At 38.1% G+C, this 21,902-nt stretch overlaps 1 protein-coding gene across 1 annotated transcript in view; it reads left to right on the top strand.

Annotated features, from left to right (window-relative positions):
- LOC105200444 (sodium/potassium-transporting ATPase subunit beta-1) overlaps positions 1–21,902 on the top strand; it is a 223,991-nt gene that overhangs the window by 90,639 nt on the left and 111,450 nt on the right. Inside the window, exon 4 of the mRNA XM_039447782.1 lies at positions 4,812–4,987. Coding sequence (XP_039303716.1) covers positions 4,812–4,987 — 176 coding nt within the window. The remainder of the gene's footprint in view (positions 1–4,811; positions 4,988–21,902) is intronic.

The raw sequence follows: 21,902 nt of genomic DNA, 5'->3' as shown, positions 1-21,902 counted from the left end.
ACTCCCTGATGTCCTCCGAGGGGGGCATCGTGGTATTCATATAATATTTTCTCCTTTTCATCTTCGGAATAATTTACTTGTCCTTCTTCATCTTCTTCGTCTTCTCCTTTCTTGTCGTCGTCATCTTTTATCGCGTTTATATGCTCGTCCGTTCGGATCGGATTTCGACTCAAGGCATCGGCGTTCTTATTTATTTTACCAGTTTTGTGAATTATTTCGTAATCGTATTCTTCTAATTTAAGTCGCCATCTGATTAGTCGAGAACCTGGATCGTTTACATTGAATAGCCATATCAGTGCTTGTGATCCGTGATAATTTTAAATTTTGTACCGTATACATATGGCCGGAAATGTTTAACCGTCCAGATTATGGCCAATAGTTCCTTTTCGGTCATATTGTAGTTCTGTTCGGCTTTTGTTAACACTCGGCTTGCATATGCGATCGGCTGATCCTGGCCTATGATCCCTTGCGAGAGTACGGCTCCAATGGCGTAATGTGATGCGTCCGTCGTGACGATAAACTCTGCGTTGAAGTCTGGATACTTCGGGCGCCGTTATTAATTTATTTTTTAATGCATCAAACGCATTCTGTTGATCGTTCGTCCACTCAAATTTTTCTCTTTTTTTCATTAATTTTGTGAGCGGTTTGGCGATCTTTGAAAAATTTTCTATAAATTTTTTATAATATCCTGCTAACCCTATAAATGCTTGAATTTCCTTTACTCGACGAGGAGTCGGAAATTTGCTTACAGCTTCGAGCTTGGATGGATCTGGTGAGATCCCCTTTTCTGTTATAATGTGTCCCAAGTATATCACTTCCTTTCTTAGAAATTCACATTTGTCAGGTTGTAATTTTAGATTACTCTTCCGTAGTCGTTTAAATACTTCAATTTTTTGTTTGTTGTGTTCTTCTAAACTCGAACCGTATATTACGATGTAATCGAGATGTACTAGACATTTTAGTCATTGTAATCCTGTTAAAATACTATTCATTAGGCGTTGGAAGGTTGCAGGCGCATTCTTCAATCCGAACGGCATTCGATTAAATTCGTAATGTCCGTGCGCTGTTGAGAATGCTGTTTTTTGTTTATCATTTTTAGACATTGGGATTTGATGATATTCCGACGCCAAATCTAGTGTTGAGAAATATTTCGCATTGCCTAGCTGGTCCAAGATGTCAGTGATGTTAGGTATTGGAAACGAATCTCCAATTGTTAAATCGTTTAGTTTTCGAAAGTCGACTACGATGCGTAATTTTGGTTTGCCTGACGCATCTAATTTTTTGGGGACTACGAGTAATGGCGCATTCCATTGACTTGTGCTCGGCTGTATTATTTTTTGGTCTAGCATGTTTTTTATTTGCTTATTTATCTCGATTTTATGTTTCTCGGGTAATCGATACGGTCTGACATTTACACTTGCTGTGTCCGCGCGTGTTTTTATTTCGTGCGAAACCTTTGAGGTGCACGTTAGCCGTTCTCCTTCTAAGTGGAAAATATCGCTAAATTCTTCGCAAATATTTAAGAGAGTTTTCTTCTCTTCTTCATTTAAATGGCTTATTCTCAAGAGGTTATTTATTTGCTCTTTTCTTGAAATTTTTGGTGCGTTTTTCTTCTCGATTTTATTTATTGGTTTTTCGAGAGTATCTTCACATATTAATTCCTCGATTTTTACCTGTGGTGCTTGGATATCTATTTCCTCTTCCGTAGTATTTAATATACTCGCTGGGCACGTGAACTCATTTGGTTCTACCAAGCAGCATCCGATATAGACTCCTGCTTTTAATTCTTCTGATTTGATTATACGAATTTTATTTTGATTTGTTGATACTTGTACGATAGTTTCGCTTCGTGATTTTAGTATTATCCTTCGATATGGAAATAAGTTAAAGCTTGTTTTGCCAATGGTCACTTTTCTTGATCCATAATCGCATGTCATTATTTTTCCTGACAAAGTCGGCCCCGAGTATTCCATCGTACTCTAAAGGTTCGTTGTCTTTGATTACGTATACTGGGTGGCTTATTTTTGCATCTTGTACATGTATATGTAGATACGTTTTCCCAAGTGTGGTAATTGAATTGCCTGTTATCCCAGTTAGTTTTATTTCCCAGTTAGTTTTATTTTTTCATCTTGTATTATAGTCTCATCTTTTAATGTCTTCAATTTTATAATCGAGATTGTTGCCCTTGTGTCGAACAAGAAAGCAATATGATTTCTTTGGGCCTCTCGTACAGGCAGTGATATCATATCCAGCCCGGTATCTTCTCTTGGCGCGTGTCGCATGTGTGACACTCGATACGCGGCGACGTTGCGCGACGTTATCTTATTTATCTCTTCCTTCTTTTCTTCTTCGCTGCTTTGTGCGCCCGAGTTTTTTATGGCTCGTATTTTTTCTGTTTTATTATTTTTACCGTTTTGATAAGTTTTTGTTTCTTTCGTTGCGGTGCCTCTTTGATTGTTTAGCCACCAACATTCCTTGCGGGTGTGCCCTTTCTTCTTGCAATGATTGCAATATTTTTCAAAAGTATTTATGTGAGAGCGATTTTCCGGTCTCGGTAATGAGAAGCGGTTTGCATATCGGCTACTACGGCAGTCTTGTCCGTAGTGCCCGGTTTTCCCGCATTTTTTGCATTACGGTGTTCTAAACGAGGGGATCTGTTTTTGGAACTCTGATCTATTCCTTGGATAAAACTTCGAATTGCGATTGCTTGAGCCTTTAATTTTTTCCTCGGCCGTTGCGCCGGTTATCGTTTCAGCCAGCGTCGGATATCGCTGTGCGCGTACAAGGAGCTTGATATCCTCGTGCAATCCGGTTTGATAATTATGGAGGGCCTGTTCTCTAATGCCTTCTAAAATGGCTCGTTGTTGTTCTTGAGTGTGCTCCTTGCCCTCTTCCATTGATTCGTACAGATCCATTGCCAATTTATCTACTCGGCGTCCGAAGTCTTGCGCGCTTTCTCCACTTTTTTGTTTTAGTGAATTAAATTCGATTTGCAAATGCGCTGTGCTTCGTTTGCTTAAATATTCGTTTTCTAGCTCTCTTTTGTTCGTAACTTCTTATATCCCGTGTTTGGAAATCCGTCATCGCCTTTCCCTTGAATTTCGTGCAGATCATGGCCTCAAGCAGTGAGTGCTCTTCTGCTGGGTGAATATTTTTCATAGCATATGAGCTAGCGTTTATAAATTCTTTTACGCGATCTCGGGAAGTTCCGTCTATATCTGGGATCATGTTTCGAGCGTCTTTTAACGTTAAGAAATTAACCGTTGATCCTCTCTGATTTCTGATATCGTACACGGATCGGCCATAAGAAAGTTCGCGGGCATGATTATGGAAACTCCTTGTTTCTTGGTTCGTGTCCCTAGGTGGGGTACCGCGGGCTTCGGGTACGGTTCCCGTGAAAGATACCCGAAGTTCCCTTATTTCTCGCAATAGTTCATGCATTAGGAAATTTTCTGTTATTGGCAAATCGTAAGTTGTTGTTGGCGTTACTTCGGGCTCGGCGTATTGTTGAGTTGTATCATTTTCTGCTACATTGGCAGTTAATTTCCTCGACGTTCCGACGGGAGAGCGTGCCGTTGTGGCGTCGGTCTGTTGTGTCGAGGTTGTCCGTCCATATTTAGTAAACTAAAATCGTGTAATTTTACAGGGAATTCTCTAGTTGTTATAACAAAGTCTGTGTCGTCTGTCTCGCTCACCGTTTCGTTTAACACTTTATTAATTGCGTCGCGAATATCTTCTAACGCGGTTGCCGCGATTTCTATTGAGGACGATGATGAGTCTGACCTAACGTCGTTTGTTTTTTCGTCGTTAAGTGTCCCTGCAGGAGCGCGTTTCCTTCTGGGCATTTACAAAAGAATTTTCTAACTTACAATAAAATCATCGTGGTCGCTCGCATGTTGTCGAGTGCTGATTATCTGCCTCTCCTCAGCTGGCTCGGCTTACGTTGCTCTGTTGAGATAGGTCGGCGATCCTGATGCCTCGTTCTTGTTGACGTTTTCTGTAACTCTGGGTCCTCTGCTTCCCGTTGTGGTCTTGCAGGTGTTGTCTCTGTTGTTGGGCGTGCTGCTTCCCGGCGCTTCCGCTCGATTGTCGTCGTCACGACTTGCGGATGTACCGTCTTCTTGAGCGTGATCCCACCGCTGCCACCAATTTTAATGTTGTGTCCCGGTGATGGCTCCGGGGATGTCGGTAGGTATATCGGGATCTTTTCGGCGCCTTAGGAGTTAGGACTCGTAGGAAGGGCCGCTCGGTGGTTGAAGATAAAACACTTGCTTGTTCCAACGTTAAAATAATGTATTTTCTTTAGTATTGCCCTCGTTACACTTGTAGTATGATTATATATGTCGCTCGTTTGCTTGCTCTTCCCGGACGGCCCGGTATATATAGGTTGGCTGTTATCTCCGGATTGTGTTACAAGCTCGACGTGTAAGTCACGCACGGCGAGTAACACACCGGACAGCTGCTTGTCAAACTCTTCCGTCGCTTTCCGATTTTATCGCGATATTTATACGGAAATTCGTCGTTTGATTCAGCCAATCGTGTTTCTTGCGGCATGCAGCTCCCACGCTTAGCCGAAATCCGAATACCGGAAAGCGACTCAGCATTAGCTGGCGCAGCGCGATAGTGTTGCGGAAGCCAGACAGACCATCAGCGTCTTTCGATATTTCTAGCGTATGCGGAATTCGAGTCCGCTACGCGTATGCATAGCAATAGGAATCTTAATTTCCTGTTGCTATGCGTGTAATTATCGTAGTTGTACAGGGTACAACATAACAACATAAAAGATTTAATAATAAACATTTTCATTTTAGAATATAATAGAAGTAAAGAGAAGTATAAAACTTCTGCGGAATGCAGTGATGGAACGTCGATTGTATCAAGTATGAAACCTTGTTTCTTTGATGTTGAAAGCCTTGGTGTTTGCGGACAACCTCCGTACGGATATACAGATCCATTGCAGCCATGTGTCTTCATTAAATTTAATAAAGTAAATAATTTTTTTTTGATTTTAAGCATTTGCTAAGAAGAGTACTTTCTTCAATAACAGTAAAGCAGAAATTGCAATTTGGGCCAATTTTCGCCTCATTCAAATGTCGTTCAAACTCATATAAAACTATATCTTGAGGTAAATTATATTTATAATAATTTAAGTAATTTCAGTTTAAACGAAGATATTTAATACGGTCGTGTTGCCATTTTACTTTAAAAATCAATATTTTAAATATTTCATGTTGCATCAAAAAACCTTCCAAAAATTATAGCAGTCGTATTGGAAAATGATGTGAATTATTCTGGATTAGCAGACTTTTCTCAATTCTTCTTGCATTTAATGCTGATACTCTTACATGTTGAAATTCAAACAATATATTTCAATAAATTCCCAAAAGAAGAAAAATGTTTGAACAATAAGTAATAAAAGACCAAAGCGAACTGAATTGATTATTATTAATAAAAAATAATTTATTCTAACATTAATAATATACTGTTGACAGTTTCAACCTCATATAACAATATTTGACTTTCTTTATAAACTATCAGTAGCACGCACACACGCACGTACACACGCATATACGCATGCACACACAGCTGATAGTTTATACAGAAAGTCAAATACTATTCTTTTTTTAGAGAATTATTTTGGAAGGAAGACAACAACATCGCTCTAAATATCTTTGTTTAAGCTGAAATTATTCAAATATTATTCAAATTTGTTCAAACTCTTGGAAAAATGTATCTTGGGATAAATTATATTCAAATTGAATATTATTTATTCCAAAATACAGCTTTTCAAAAGTTTGAACAAAAGAACCTCGCACAATTTCTATATAAAATTAGATTCTGGTAAAATTAGTTAGTTTTTTAATATGTTATAACTTATGACCTGCTAAACAAAACATGTAAAACTTAAAGCAAAAAATGAACAGTTTTCGTGTTTGATTTATCCATAGTCGTCAATTTGTTATCATAAGATATTTAATAAATTTGAAACAACTGATCCAAAGTAGATAAAATTATAGTGCTTTAAAAAGATCTCAACAAGAGTTACAAAAATATATGGGAGATTTACATACGATTATACAGGGTCTCATTTTAATTTTGACATCAAAATATCTTGATGTACAAAAAATACTGAAAAAATGTTTTAAACAAAAATTGTAGAAGGGGAACATAAAGAGGTACCATTACTTTGATCTTGAGTGACGTCGCCAAAGTCAAATCAACGTCACATCAATTTTTTAAAATAAAACATCCTGTTTTTGATTCTAGAATCTAAGCTAGTGTCAAGAACTTTTCAAAATATAAGTTATTTTTTATTAAATACTTTCCGAGTTATAAAATTTGAAAATTACAATACTATTGTATTAACCAAAATGTGCCATGCGGAGGTTGCCCAGCCAAATTCACATCTCTTTTGTATTCAGAAACGGATGGGAGAATTATCCAGCTAATGAAGATCACTGACCGATCTTGTTTTAGTTGGCCGGATCACCAATCAATCTTGCTTTAGTCGGCCGGATCACTAACCGATCTTATCTTCATGAGCTGGATTATTCTCCAACATATCTTTGAACACAAACAAAATGTAAATACTGTTGGGCAACTTCGGCGTGATATGTTTTAGATAATGCAATAATAATTTTCAAGACTTATAACTTGGAAAGTACTTAATAAAAGTACTCAAATAAAAAGTAACTTACTTATAGTGTTTTGGAAAGCTCTTGACACTAGCTATTAGATTATGAAATCAAAAATAGAATGTTCTATTTAAAAAAAAATAATGTGGCATTGATCTACCCTTGGCAACGCCATTTAAAATCAAACCAATAATACCCTCTTATGTGTCCCTTTTAACCCTACAATTTTTGTTTGAAACATTGTTCCATATTTTTTGTACATTTTAAGATATTTCAATGTCAAAGATAAAATGAAACACTCTGTATAATAAAATGTAAACCTCCCACTTTTTATTACATATTTTTGTAACTCTTGTCGAGACCTCTTCAAAACATTTTAATTTTATCTACTTAAGATTATGAATTATTTTGAAATTATTGAGTATCTTGTGGTAAGATGTCGGCAACTAGGTAAATTAAATTGTATTACACGAGGTGTAATTGTATTTGTTTTGCAGGAGAAAAAGAACTTAATTTTTCTCACTGTAGTTTGGATAGTTTATTTCAAGTACAATGTACCGTTCACGCGCGTTTTATTTTGCCAAGTTTGCGGTTTCGAACTCGCTCTTTTCAAACGCTAACGCGTGTCTCGAGAGTCTCGACGCGCCTAGGGGTAACGGTCCTGGGTCTAAGAACCGTCGCCTGGCAACCGCTACCCTGAGTCTCGACTCTTGGTTTGCTTTGGGAAAGGGCACGACTTCGCGCACTCGTCCGATACTTCTTCGATTTACGAAAAGGTTATGCACTCTAGCACTCGGGCTGCTGGGACAGGCAAAAAGAGGCCCTGAGGGTTTTGTCCACCGAATATATACCCGCGGAGGTCTTTGCGCGCTCGTCCGGATTCGCGATGGCGATTCGCGCCCTTGTCCGGATTGGCCGCTTAGATCCTTAATTTTTGTGACCGCGACGAATCCGCGTAAAGCGGTTAGATCAATCGTCGACCAAAGAATAGGCTTCGATGCTAGTCACCGATATCGCTTCAGCTATCGCCGTTTCCGGCTCAAGAACTTTGCGATTTCAGCCCGCGTTCGACAGGATAATTGTTTCCTGATGGCACGCGGTTCCGCGTCTTCAAAGCCGCGACGCCGCGGTGTCGTGCAAGATGTCCCAAGGCAACCGCGATCCATTTCAATTCGGCGAGTTCGGAAATTTTCATAATTATGTGTCGGTACGCTTTGTCGTGTACGACGATATGTGTGTGTGTGTGTGTGCGTGCATGTATGCGTGTGCGCTGTACGTGTACGCTACTTAACAGTATTACAAAAGGTTTTGGAGAAATAACTCAAATTCAGAATTCGTGCCGATTTCGCTCCATGTTAATCTACCTCATGACAGGTGGTGTGGAAATAATAGCATTTTATCATTTTCGTAATAATTAATACTTTTCTTAAAAAGTTCTAAAAGCTTTAGCCAAGAAACGAAGTATCACACCTTGATTTTAATAAAACTTTACATACATAATTAGATAATTTTATAAAATATGAGTTGCTGCCAATATAGGTTTTAAGAGGTGAAATCAGTCCTCATGTGTAAAGCGATTTTTAGCTTTTCCGCTATATCTCAAAAAGCATTTAAAATATAAAAAAATGTTTCATACGAAAGTTTCACGATAAAATTACCTCTATTTATTCTTGTCAATAATGTTTTTTTAGAATAATTTTTTAAACAATTATTTAAAAAAATTTGTTTAAATAATTATTTTTAAAAAATGTTGTTAACGTGAATGAATAGAGATAATTTTATTGTAAATCTTTTGTATAAAACATTTTTTGATATCTCGAATAGTTTCCGAGATATAACAAAAAAAGCTGAAAACCGCTATACACATAAGGGATGATTTCACTCCTTGAAACCGAATATGCGCCGCAATTGATAGTTTCTAAAATCATTTAATTATGTTACCTAAATGTGTGTAAAGTTTCATTAAAATCGGGGTGTGACACTTCGAGAGGTTCTCTTGTTAGACTACTTGCGCGATTACCAAATTCCGCAAACTTGCATTTCCGATGCAATGGGTGCTTGTAGCGTTATTGTTAGTAAGCCGAAATGCATGATAATTTAAGTAGCCACTGAGACTACAACTCCGTGAATTTTTTTTTGTTTCTTCCTGTAAGGTCTAATGGAAGATTAAGCGGAAGTCTTCCCGCTGAGTTCTTTTGCACAAAACTTGATGACGAAGGGAAAGGGGCAAATACTGCAACCCAATATCAAAATTATTGATTGTTAATATTAATGGGACACTAACTAATGCGACAGCCTTAGCAGGAAAGGAAGAAAAGATATGTCACCAATCTCCCCTGTTCCTATTCTTTGTTTTCTTGCTTGCTTATTTCTCTTTCTCTTGGTCTTTTCCTATCTCTGTTACTTACCGACTCGTGTAAATATATTTGTATTTAAATGGATATATATTATTTACATATATGTCCGTAAAAGTTTATAAAAGGGGAGCAGCTTCTGATGACTTCGATCTTGATATATGTTATTAAGGAAAAGGTCCTGGATAATTTTTCCTTATAAATTAATCGACGCTTTCGTACAGTTTTCGAGATATACTTAAAGAAAAAAAAACTTCTGAATTATTTCAGAAAATATTTATCTTGTAAAAAAATGTGTTAAATAAAAAATAAAGCTCTTGAAATTGTCTATAACAAAGTCTTTATGCATAATTTTTGTAATCGCAACGGTATACGTGTAATCATACTTTTAACATGTTAACTGCCACGCCAGTTTTACGTGCCGTTCCGTTCACGCTACAGTTAGCCGTCAAGTAGGTTCTTTTGATTTGCTCGCTGATAGGCGAGCCAGAGTGGAAAGAGATGTCAGGTAACTTAGCCGATCTTAAGGGCTTGTTTTTGTTTGTTTTCCTCTTTACTTGCCGATGAGTTGTACTCGAGGGCCTTTTCCCAATCCCAATAAATACTGTTTTGAATTCGTATTAAAGATAGCCAAAAATGTAACGCAAAAGGTTACAATCTTCTGTAATGAATGTATAGACAAACCTTACTTTTGTTAATTTTGTTTTAATAAATTACATTAATGTTTTAAGTGTTATATTTTTTTCCATTGACCAAACAAAAACCGATGTCGCCTAAATTAAATGTTCAGTCTCACAAGTACGCAAGGACTGACTCGCGCGCGGCGATAATAAGAACGAAAAGTCTGCCGCCGATCTGTACGGACCGGCGAGACCTCAACGGAAAGTCTAATGCTGGGCCCTAGGGACCGGCATGGCAGTTAACGTGTTAAGTAGCAAATGCTCGTAATTGTGTGAAATAAAGCATATAAATGGATAAATATGCTACATTGATACAAACACATACGCACACACACACACGCGCGCGCGCACACGGAGGGATGCGGGGGGGGGGATACCTGTTTTAGAAACAAAAATTGGAGACAAAAAATGAAGAACTTAAAAAGCTTTGATAGATAATAGAAACGCTTGTATTAATGTTAAAAATCATAACTTTAAGAAATTAGACGAGCGAATTCTAATTCTAGTATAACGTAGTTGTAGCTTGAATAAGTTGTGTTGCTTTCTTCCTTACGCTTATGGCAATAAATTGTAATTTACACGCTTAAACGCTTTGCTCAATTTCCATCCCTACTTCCTCTTATCTTCATGCACGCAATATCGCTAATATAGTGCACAAGCAGAAGTGTTACGGTCGAGACCCGAAGACAACCGAGCAACCAGGAAGGACGAGGACGATCATCACCTGATCGGTGCGGCCACCAAGGCATAGGCAACAGTTTCAGAAGCAACCGCCATTCTAAAAGTTAAGTCGCAACGCCCAATAAGACATGTCACATAACACGTATTTCTCAACCCGAGCCCCATATTTCAATTGGCTTAACTCCGCGTTGTGTAGCCTAGCCACCTTCCATCAGCACCAAATTAATCACACTATCATTTGCGACAGGTGCCAAAATAACTTATCCCCTCGCGACCGCGTATATTACAACTCAATCACGCGTCACCATTTAATTGTCGGCGGGGACGAAGAAGCCATACGGTGCTCGTCCTGCAATAGTTTAATCTCATTTCTGGAGACCGCGGTTGACTGCGTCGAGTGCTACGAAGCACTAAACGATCTCGCGCGTCATTTATACGATTCAGAAGACAAGCCGTATCTTAACATCGAGCCCACTGTTCTAGAGATAGAAAAAACGTGCCCGTGTTCATGCCCCGAAGAATAATAGTCACATATGATAAATTAGAGCATGTACCCACCGCCGCGCATTGCCATTTTCTCGGTCCATGCCCAACACGAAGTGAATCGCACGTTTGGTACATGGTTACGCAGTGCCCGGTGCGTAACCTCTCTGTATTTTCGCAACGACGACGAATCAACGGTATTATGCCTCGAGTATAAAAGCAAGCACTCGAGCACCAAAAAGGGAGATTACCTCGGGGTAATTACCCACTATGTCCATCTCGGCCATTTATATAATCCGCAAAAGTGCGATTCTTGCTACGCGCCTGTAGCTGTCCGCCGCCACCCTCTCGATTGTGACCGTTGCCCCCACGAGTTAGAAGAATTCATAACGTATTTAATCCAAGAAGGAGATAGTCCCTGGAACGACTCTGACGCCACCGTACTTGCGCTCTCGCGGCACACCCTTTAAGGTTATAAAACCTCCCTTTCTAGGCCATCGGTCGCGGAGAATCGGGCCTGTCCGCCGGTAAATCCGGCTACGCGATCCGCTCCTGGGCTGTGGAGCCCCCGAAGCTTAGACTTCGAAACAGCCAGTTTCGCCGAAACGCGCGTATTCTGCCCAACGGCGACCGCGCTCGGTCGGGACGTATCAGTATCATTTCTGAAATTAATCTTTTTCTAAAATTTGTTTCTGACAAGCAAACCTACTCAAGTGTTACACTCCGATTTTGATGAGCTTTGAATATGTTGTATTCTAGATCAAAATAAGAGACACGTTGTTGCGTACAAGCGTGGGTCGGACGTGGAATTTTTGATTTTTTTATTATTTTTATTTTAGGGTTTTTATATTTTATTTTATAATATTATCTAATTGGGCTGCTGTCGCCAGTCCTGCATTTTTTGTCCACGACAAAATTATTGATTTTTATTAATTTAGAATATTTGATTATGATTATTTGAGATCAGTGATTATTTAATATTTTATTGAGTTGTGAAAATATTGTTGTTTATTTAGAAAGCGTGACTAGGAAGCGGTGGCATGGGATTAGGTTAAATAATTGTTAAAGCATAGTTATATGAAAATGTTTCTATATATTTTATTTAAGTGAAAATATATGAAGGAAATAATTGGTTACAAAATTTTAACATAAGAAATATTTGGTTTTAATTATACGAGTAAATGTATGAATGTTATAGATTTTTGTTAATATGTGTAATTATAATGATAATAGTGTAGGTAAATAAATATGTAACCTTAAATATAAACTTATTTGAATAGAATTAGAAAATAAAACGTAGAAAATGCGAGTCAAACGCAGTAATTGGTGCGTCAATGATAACATGTACAATATATTTAAGATTTAGTACATCGAAATGTATACCTTAATAAATCGGACGCGTTTCGACTTCCCTTAAAGTCATTTTTAACGATGCAATTGCTTTGTGTTCGTACCGTTGACGAGGAAACATCGACTATCTATTTGTTATAATTATTAGTTTTATTTTCTCCGACTCAATAACGTCTTTTTTAAAAAAATCTGTGTTAATTTATTATTTTACGATGTGACGTCTTACACTTTACAAAACGGCTTGAATTGACAGTGCTGATTACGGCATGATCGCTCATATGTCCATCTTGGTGGTCAACATTGATGGACCATAATGTGTAAATCCGCTATGAATTCTGGTATATAAAATAGCGATTACACGGCGTGTCAATTTCTCGCTCTTGAGTCGGAGACAACGTATGCCGAGCTTGAAATGTTTATTTCTTTAATGCGACCACCACGTCATGTAACGGTTATTAATATAATTGCATCATTGAAAATGACTTCAAGAGAAGTCGAAACGCGTCCGATTTATTAATGTATACAATTCGATGTACTAAATTTTAAATATATTGTACAAGTTATCATTGATGCACCAATTACCGCGTTTGACTCGCATTTCCTATGTTTTATTTTCTAATTTTAATACTGCCGAGTTTGTTTTAAATATTTTGATTTTATTTGAATAGGTAATAATAATAACAAAATGATCTTTATATTTAAATACACATATGTATATATGACAATAGTTAAACAGAATATAATAATAATTTTACAAAATCATAATATAATTCTTAATTACGTTTGGAAATATAAAATCCAGACGGAATTCTTAATACTTTTAAATTTCTTTTAAGGTCGCAAATAATTTGCAAATTGCTCCGCCTTAAGATCAGTTTTTTAGAGTATATGGTCGGAGGCTTTAGGCGTATCGGAATTCTCTCTGGTATACTACACGGGCTGAAAAATTCCGAGAATTTTTAGTAGGTAGCGCTACTAGAAAATGAACATGACCCACATAGAACTAAAACCTCCAATGGACGTCTAATGGACGTTTGCCGTGGAAGTACGGACTTTCCAGTGGACGTACCATGGACATCCAATGGACGGCCACTAGACATCCACAGTTCCGCATTGCGCACGTCCATTGGACGTCCATTAGACGTTAACAACGGATGTCCATTAGACGTTACGTGGATCATTAATAAAGGGTTCATAGAGCCTTAGTGGATGACAAACCGATGTCACGTAGATTATTAGTAGAGGCTTTATGGAGTCTCAGCAGATGTTACTTAGATTATTAATGGACGTGTACCGTGGAAGTTCGGACCTTCAGTGGACATCTAATGGATGGTAAAAAAAATTTTTTTTTAAACAAATTTTATTATTTTTATAGCTTAATCTGTATTCACTGTTTCACATATAACATTTTAATTTACTAATTACAATTACGTACTATTTTATAAATTTTTGAAACGCATCGGCGCCGGCGGGATTCGAACCTAAGATCTTCGGAACGATAACCTAGTATCTTAACACTGAGCTAAACGTACACTTGTGAGATTGTTAATAAAAAGTTATATTTGAAGTAAAGCTGATTTGAACAAGAAAAAACTGGCGTCTTGGGTATCGCGCGAACACTCTTATTAACCTTTTGTTTATTTAGCCTTAGATATTTTTAATATAAATTATATAAATAATTAAAACTTGTTTCTGCCCATGGCCAAATCAGTCAAAAAACAACAATTAGAAATAGTATCAAAGCATGAAAAAACATTAATGACGTAAAAAGCCCGTTGCCAAAGTTAATTTTGCAATTAGTTGTTATAAACAAATTGTCAAAACTGACTGTAGAGGAGAACTGATTGCGCCAATTGATTCACCGAGAAAAATTACTAAAAAAACATATATGACGCTTTTTTAATTGTCATAGTTGTTATAATTGTTATAAACAAATTAGTTGCATAATTGTTTTGATAAAGAGATAATGATCAAATTCCGTACAGAGAGCGCATGATATACGTAATATAACATTTTATCCTTGTTTAACTTCTAATGATCAACAAGGATAACGTCATGCGCATTATATGCTTTACGGAATCTATCTGACTTCTATGATAAAAGTAAAATTTCATGAAGCTATAGAAATTTTATGGACTTCTAATGGACATCCATCTGACTTCCATGATGGAAGTAAAATCCTATGAAGCTATAGAGGTTTAATGGACTTCTAATGGACGTCCATCTGACTTCTATGATGGAAATAAAATCCCATGGAGCTATGGAGGTTGGATGGATGTCTAATGGAGATCTATCTGACTTCCATGATAGAAGTAAAATCCCATGGAGCTATGGAGGTTGGATGGATGTCTAATGGAGATCTATCTGACTTCCATGATGGAAGTAAAATCCCATGGAGCTATGGAGGTTGAATGGATGTCTAATGGAGATCTATCTGACTTCCATAATGGAAGTAAAATCCCATGGAGCTATGGAGGTTTTATAGAATTCTAATGGACGTCTATCTAACTTCCATGATGGAAGTAAAATCTCATGGAGCTATGGAGGTTTCATGAACTTCTAATGGATGTCCATCTGACTGCTATGATGAAAATAAAATCCCATGGAGCTATGGAGGTTGGATGGATGTCTAATGGAGATCTATTTGACTTCCATGATGGAAGTAAAATTCCATGGAGCTATGGAGGTTTCATGGATTTCTAATGGACGTCCATCTAACTTCCATGATGGAAGTAAAATCCCATGGAGCTATGGAGGTTTCATGGACTTCTAATAGACGTCCATCTGACTTCCACCATGGAGATAGACGTCCCATGGAGGTATGGAAGGGCGATGGACATCCACTGGAGGTCTATTTCTATGTGGGGATTTATTTCGAGAGGTTCATCTGTCACTAGTTTATGTGTGAAGTTTTGAAGTTTCATGACATTTTGTTTGCTACAGACGTTTAAGTGTCGCTACCTTCGCCTTCGTAAAAAAAAGGAAAAACAGGAATATCGATATTGATCAAATATTGTTTTTTGATGCGAAAAACTCCTGAACAATCAATAAAATAGTTGAAGAAATGTTATCCCACATCTGCTCCTTCGAGAACAACAGTTTATCGATGGTTTAGTGAATTTAAAATGAGTCGTATAAACACCAAAAACGCACCTCGCTCTGAAAGATCAAAAGAGGCTACGAATCTGGAAATTATAAAGCAAGTGTATCGAATCGTATTGAGTGATCGTAAAGTTGCGCGAGTTAGCTGAGGCCGTTGGTATCTCAAAAGAACGGGTGGGATACATTTTGCACGATGTTTTGGATATGAAAAAACTATCTACGCGATTGGTGGCGCGTTTACTGACCGTCGACCAAAAACAGCAATGCGTTGATGATTCAACGGCCGGTTTGGCGTTATTGCAGCGTAATTGAGCGGATTTTTTGACGTTTTGTGACGATGGATAAAACGTGGATCTATTACCATGTGCCTGAGTCCAATATGCAGTCTGCAGAGTAGCTGAAAAGCCACGAAAGCCGACCAAAGCAGCCAAAAGATCAACGCTCGGCCGGAAAGGTTTTGGCTTCCGTTTTTTGGGATGCGCATGGTATAATCTTCATTGATTACCTGCAGAAGGGAAAAATAGTTACGGGGGAGTATTATACAGCGTTATTGGACAAACTGAACGACGGAATAAAGAAAAAACGGCCCCATATAATGAAGAAAAAAGTTCTGTACCATCACAATAACGCACCGTCACACACGTCCTTGAAAGGGATGGCCAAATTGGACCAATTACGATTTGAATTGGTTGCTTACCCGCCATATTCTCCTAACTTGGCCTTCAGCAACTATTATATGTTCCTAAACCTCCAGCGGTAGCTCCAGGGAAAGAGATTCACATCGAATGAGGAAGTCATCGCGGAAATCGAGACGTATTTCGAAGGCTTGGACGTTTCGTATTACAAAAAAGGCATCAAAATGTTGGAAAATCACTATACCAAATGTATCGCATTCGAAGACAACTATATTGAGGAATAAATATAACTTTGCCCAAAAAAACGTTTGTTTTCATTAAAAATCCCGAAACTTTTCAGCCCATGTAGTATAGTCAGGAGAGACTTTAGCTGTCCTTGCTCTAAATTCTGAAATTTCCTTTAATATGTTGCGCGGAGGAGGAAGTTTGGAATTCGGCGTTTGTGCTGATGGTAGTGACTTTTCCAAGGAAGACGGAAAGGAACGGAGCTCGAGCCAGTATTTTGACGGATTGAAATCACAAATAGAATTCAGTTCTTTACGGAAAGCACGTAAAAATTGCCTGCGGCCTCCGGTTTTGCTACGATGGATCCTCTTACCCACGTTTTTTTTAAAAGAATTGCCATTTTGCCGATTAATTCAAATTCAAATGATTAAAAAAATAAAAATAAGTTCTTACCGATTTCTGTAAAGTAAATTGATTAGAGAGAGAACTATATTAATGGAAGCGTGTTTATGTGAACACGAAAGCGGCGTGAGAAACAGCGGAGTAGGCTTAAAAATTATATATTTAAATTATTTAAATGAAAGATTAGTTAGGAATTAAATAATCAATTAGTGAAATTTAAATTTGACAATTGAATTTAACTATGACTTAAAATTAAATATTTTAATGTAATTTTAAGTTTGATGACTGGAGCGTCGAAGAATACTTCAGGATGTCGGTGGGGGTTAAAGAAGAAAATGAGGTTAGGAAATATGTCAGAAAGAAAAAAGGTGACGAAGAAGGCGCAACGCAAGTGTGAGCTTGGCCGCGTGCAGCTCAAGAAACCTCTCTTAGAGTAAGAGGAGAAATTGAAAGGGGAAATGGCAGTAGGTGTCAGGAAGTGGTACAAGCAAGTTATGTCGCGACCGACCCCTCCACCTAGGAAAAGGAGAATGAGGAAGGAGAGAAGGATCGTAGGTTAGGTCAAGGCCGCACTCAAGCGTATGCTTGGTGTGGTACTACTGTCATGTCCTACTAGGGAGAGGAAGTGAAGGAAGGAAACATCCCGATTCCCCGGCTGCTTCGTTCTTGAAAATAACCCTCCCGTCGTTGTGATTCCTGTTGCAAATAGGTAATTAGTTCAAGTCAGTTTATTTGAGTTATTGGTTAATTTTTTTTTTCAAGTCGCGAGTTAGATGGTATTCCTTTTGACTTATTTTCCGCGCACTGTCTCAGCTTCCCGGGTTATACGGTCGGATTGACCGCATTATTCTCTCTGTAATTGTACGCTTTTATTTAAATATATACTCTACATATGTTTTAACCTGACATATAAGTATTATACTTTACCCAAGAACTCTGCAAAACATCGAGTAAATAACAGATTATGGACCCAGACTGCGTTTCCACTGCGCCAATTATACAGGTACAGGTTAGAGTTCACTAAGATTATAGTTGAAGTCGAGTCAAAAGAGTAAGATATACTGACGATATCATACGGTAAGCAAAATGACATCAATTACACATGCAACATTGCGCATCACTACCCTGTCAGAGCCAGATAACTATAGGCTCTGGAAGTTCCAGGTACAAAATCATCTTTGAGTAAAAGACGCATTAAAGATTACACTCGGAGAGGAGAGGAAGCCAGATACCGAAACAGTGGATATAATAAAGAAATGGGAAGATGCGGATGCATACGAGATGTCAATTATCGGCGTTACTGTAGAAGCGGATATCGCGATAGATTTAACCGATTGCATAAATGCAGCGGAGATGTGGCGCAAGATCGCAAGAAAATGCGACGACCAAACAGATGAGACAATAGGATCTCTAATCGACGCAGTACAGAGTCTATCAATGGGTGATATGTCGATGGAAGAGTACGTAAAAGATTGCAAAAATAAGATAATGAAACTCAAAGCAGCGGGTGAAGCAATAACGGATAAGTATGCGGCGGCACAAGTATTACGTGGCGTAGTAACGTACAAGTTTTACAAAGTCACATGGGAAAATAAAAAGGAAGAAGAGAAGACGCTTGAATCTCAGTTGCGTGGATTAATGAGAGCAGACAAAAGAGAACAAAAAAAAAAAAAAAAGCGGATCTGCATTTGCTGCTAAAGGTGGTAAAGAAAAACAAGACTGTGGCAAAAAATAATGCTCATAAATTAAAAACCTCAAAGAAGACGAACAAGAAATGTTATTTCTGTGGTAAGCCAGGACATTTTAAAGCAGATTGTTATCATTACAAGAAAAACCCACACAAAGAAGAGAAAAGAAGTAAGGACGAGGCAGCTACGTTTGTATGTCAGGCGAAAGCAAACGTCTGTAAGAATTCAAGATGGATAGCGGACAATAGCGCGAGTTTTCATATGATTTATGATAGAAATCTGTTCTGCAAACTGGATCAGAACAGAGACGGTGAGTCTATCAAGCTGGAAGACAAGAAGGTAATTTCCAAAGATATCGGTAAGGTTAAGGTAGATGCTTGGCGTAGTGGGAGATGGAAAGAGATAACTCTCGAAGAAGTTCGATGGGTACCTAACTTGAAAAAAAATCTTTTTGCCTTCAACGCAGCAACAAAACATGAACACAAGATAATCACGACCATGAATGATGTCACAGTTATGCACAAAAGCTAAGTCAGTGCAATGAGTACCTGGGATGGGAATCTCTACCAAATGAAATTTCGTTCGAGACAGTCACAAGCGTGTACGACGGAAACAATTTCGTTGCAGCTTCTACATGAGAAGATAGGCCATGCATGTGCCGAAACATTAAAGAAGAAGGTCAATAATAAAACTGTAATAAGCATCAAACTGGGTAATCTTGACGAGTTTAAATGCAAGGCTTGTATATATGGAAAGCAAGCCAGAAGATCTTTTCTATCAGTTACACCTCAAAAATTAGAAGTAGGAGATATAGTACACACAGATGTGAACGGCCCACACGAACCAACCTACAATGGAGCAAGATGGTTCATAGTCCTTAAAGACGATACAATGACATGAATTCCGGATGGTATATATTTTAAGGAGCAAAGAAGAAGCTTGTAACAAGATAATTGATTATTGTTTTTATGTTCGAACCCATTTTAAAAAGGAAGTTAAGTTTGTAAAATGCGACAATGGTCGCGAGTTTGTTAATGAAAAACTTAAGAATGCTTTAGCTAAGCAAGGAACTGTTTTGGAATTGATGGCGCTCTACAATCCAAAATAGAATGGCAAGGCAGAACGTGAGATACGAACACTGACGGAGACGGCTAGGTCGATGTTGACGAGGATTATCAAAGATGCTCTGGAGTGAAGCGGTAAAAACGGCAGCGTATCTCAGAAATATGACCTGCACTACGAAGAATAGCAATCAAACACCTGATTGAATTGTGGTTCAATAAAAAGCCGGATTTATCGAATTTAGAAGTATTCGGCTCAGACTGTTATGAGAATGTTCCAAGGATTAAACGTCGAAAGTGGGACAAAAGAGCGGAAAAACAAATTTTTGTTGGCTATCAAGGTAGCAACAATTATCGCATCTACGATCCAATCAAAAGGAAAGTGGGAGTAGCGACAACGGTGATGTTCAGTCACAAAGAAGAAAATTTCCGTTTCTCGAAATTAAAATCAGTCGTCGAAATAGATAACAAGCCTACAAGTACTTCAGAAGAACCTAATAAAACAAAGGAGGTAGAAAAAACTTCGGAGGACAGACAAGAAGATAAAGCATCAAAAAAAGAAGTCCAAGACGTCAGAAAAAGTCACATCCGAAAAGATGAAGCTTCGAAATCGAGATTCATTAAAGAAACTCGAAAGATACCCGTGTGCGCTTGTATTAATAGCAAAGCCAACTACTTACTCTGAAGCAATAAAAGAACCAGAAGCAAATAAATGAAAACAGGCCATTTTCGAAGAAGTTGAAGCTCACAAGAAGAACTCAACGTAGAAATCGGAAGAAAAATCAGAAGATCAGAAGTCCATAGATTGCAAGTGGCTGTTCAAAGTGAAGCAAACACCAGGAGAAGAAGATTATTATAAAGCAAAGTTGGTAGCTAGGGGGTTTGCACAAAAAATTTGAATAGATTATGAGGATACGTATGCGCCTGTCGCGCGCTACAAAAGCATACAAGCATTGCTGGCAAAAGCAGCAGTTGAAGCTCTTAAGATTAAATAATTTGACGTCAAGACGGCTTTCGTATATGGAGAGCTGAAGGAAAATATCTGGATTGAATTACCGAAGGTCCATGGCCAGAAAACAAGAGAATCGTCAAATTAGTAAAAAACTTGTATGGACTAAAGCAATCTCCTAACTGCTGGAACCGGAAGTTTGATGATTTCCTCAAAAACTACCAATTGAAAAAGTCTTGGGCGGATAATTGTATCTACACAAGCAAGAAGGGCGACGAGCAACTTTATTTGATTCTCTATGTAGACGATGGGCTCGTTTTAAGCACTTCAATAAAGGTACTTGATCAGTTTATGAAGAAACTACGAGAAACTTTTGAGGTCAAGGTAAACGATCCCCAATACTTCGTTGGACTGGAGATTGAAAAAGATTGAGATGAAAGGTCAGTAAAAATTCATCAAAGTAGCTATATTCAAAAAGTATTATAATAGAAAAATTTAGAATGGTAGACGCAAAGGTTGCTAGCGTGCCACTTAATCCAACAATTAAATATTCAAGTAATATGTGTCCAAAATCCGAATAGGAGAAAGCAGAAATGGTCGAGAAACTGTACAATGAGCTACTAGGATCGCTACAATATGTAGCAAACTTGACTCGTCCAGACGTCTCATATGCTGTGAATTTACTAAGCAGATACAAGGCAAATCCTGGAATATAGCATTGAGAAGAAGCTAAGCACGTCGTACATTAAAGGAACATACAAAGAAGGACTCATCTACGGAGGATCAAGAGACAATTCAGATCTACTGACGTATTCCGACGCAGATTGGGCAGACGATCAAGATGATAGAAAGTCTACAAGCGGATATATCATGATGATGTACGGAGGTCCAATCACATGAGCTTCAAGGAAACAAGAATGTAATGCACTCTTAACTCTGGAGAGTGAATATATAGCCACAGGAGCGGTAGTCCAGGAAATAAAGTGGCTGCGTCAACTGATCATATCCCTAAATGGTCAGAGATATAATATCAAATTGTTGGTAGACAATCAGGGGGTTATCTAGTTCATTAAGTCGACGGAGTTTCATCGCAAGATCAAGCATATTGACAACAAATGTAACTTTGTAAAGGAAGAAGTCCAAAATGGTAATATCGAGATTGATTACGTGTCGACAAAGGAGCAGCTAGCGGATATATTAACGAAGAGCCTACCTAAAGAAATTCTGAATGTTTTAAAGATTCGCTTAATCTAATTAAGTGAAAGTGTTGCGAATAGGTAATTAGTTCGAGTCAATTTATTTGAGTTATCGGTTAATTTTGTTTTTTAAGTTGCAAGCTAGACGGTGTTACTTTCGACTTACTTCCCGCACACTGTCTCAGCTTCCCGGGTTTTACGATTGAATTGATCGCATTATTCTTTCTGTAATTGCACGCTATTATTCAAATATATACTCTATGTATATTTTAACCTGACATATAAGTGTTATACTCCACCCAAAAACTCTGCGAAACATCAAATAAATAACAATCTCTCTGGCAGTTTTACCGTTGGCTGTCGCCTGGTAAGCGTGCACTCCGACTGTTCAGAGCGATCTGTTCAAAAAATGCTCCGCGCGCGCTTCTTTTATGGTTTTGAAAATGTCGCCGCAACGCGCC

This window comes from Solenopsis invicta, chromosome 4, assembly GCF_016802725.1.
Source record: "Solenopsis invicta isolate M01_SB chromosome 4, UNIL_Sinv_3.0, whole genome shotgun sequence".
Lineage (NCBI taxonomy): Eukaryota > Metazoa > Arthropoda > Insecta > Hymenoptera > Formicidae > Solenopsis > Solenopsis invicta.
The sequence above is the reverse complement of the archived record's forward strand: the minus strand, read 5'-3'. Positions and strand labels throughout refer to the sequence as shown.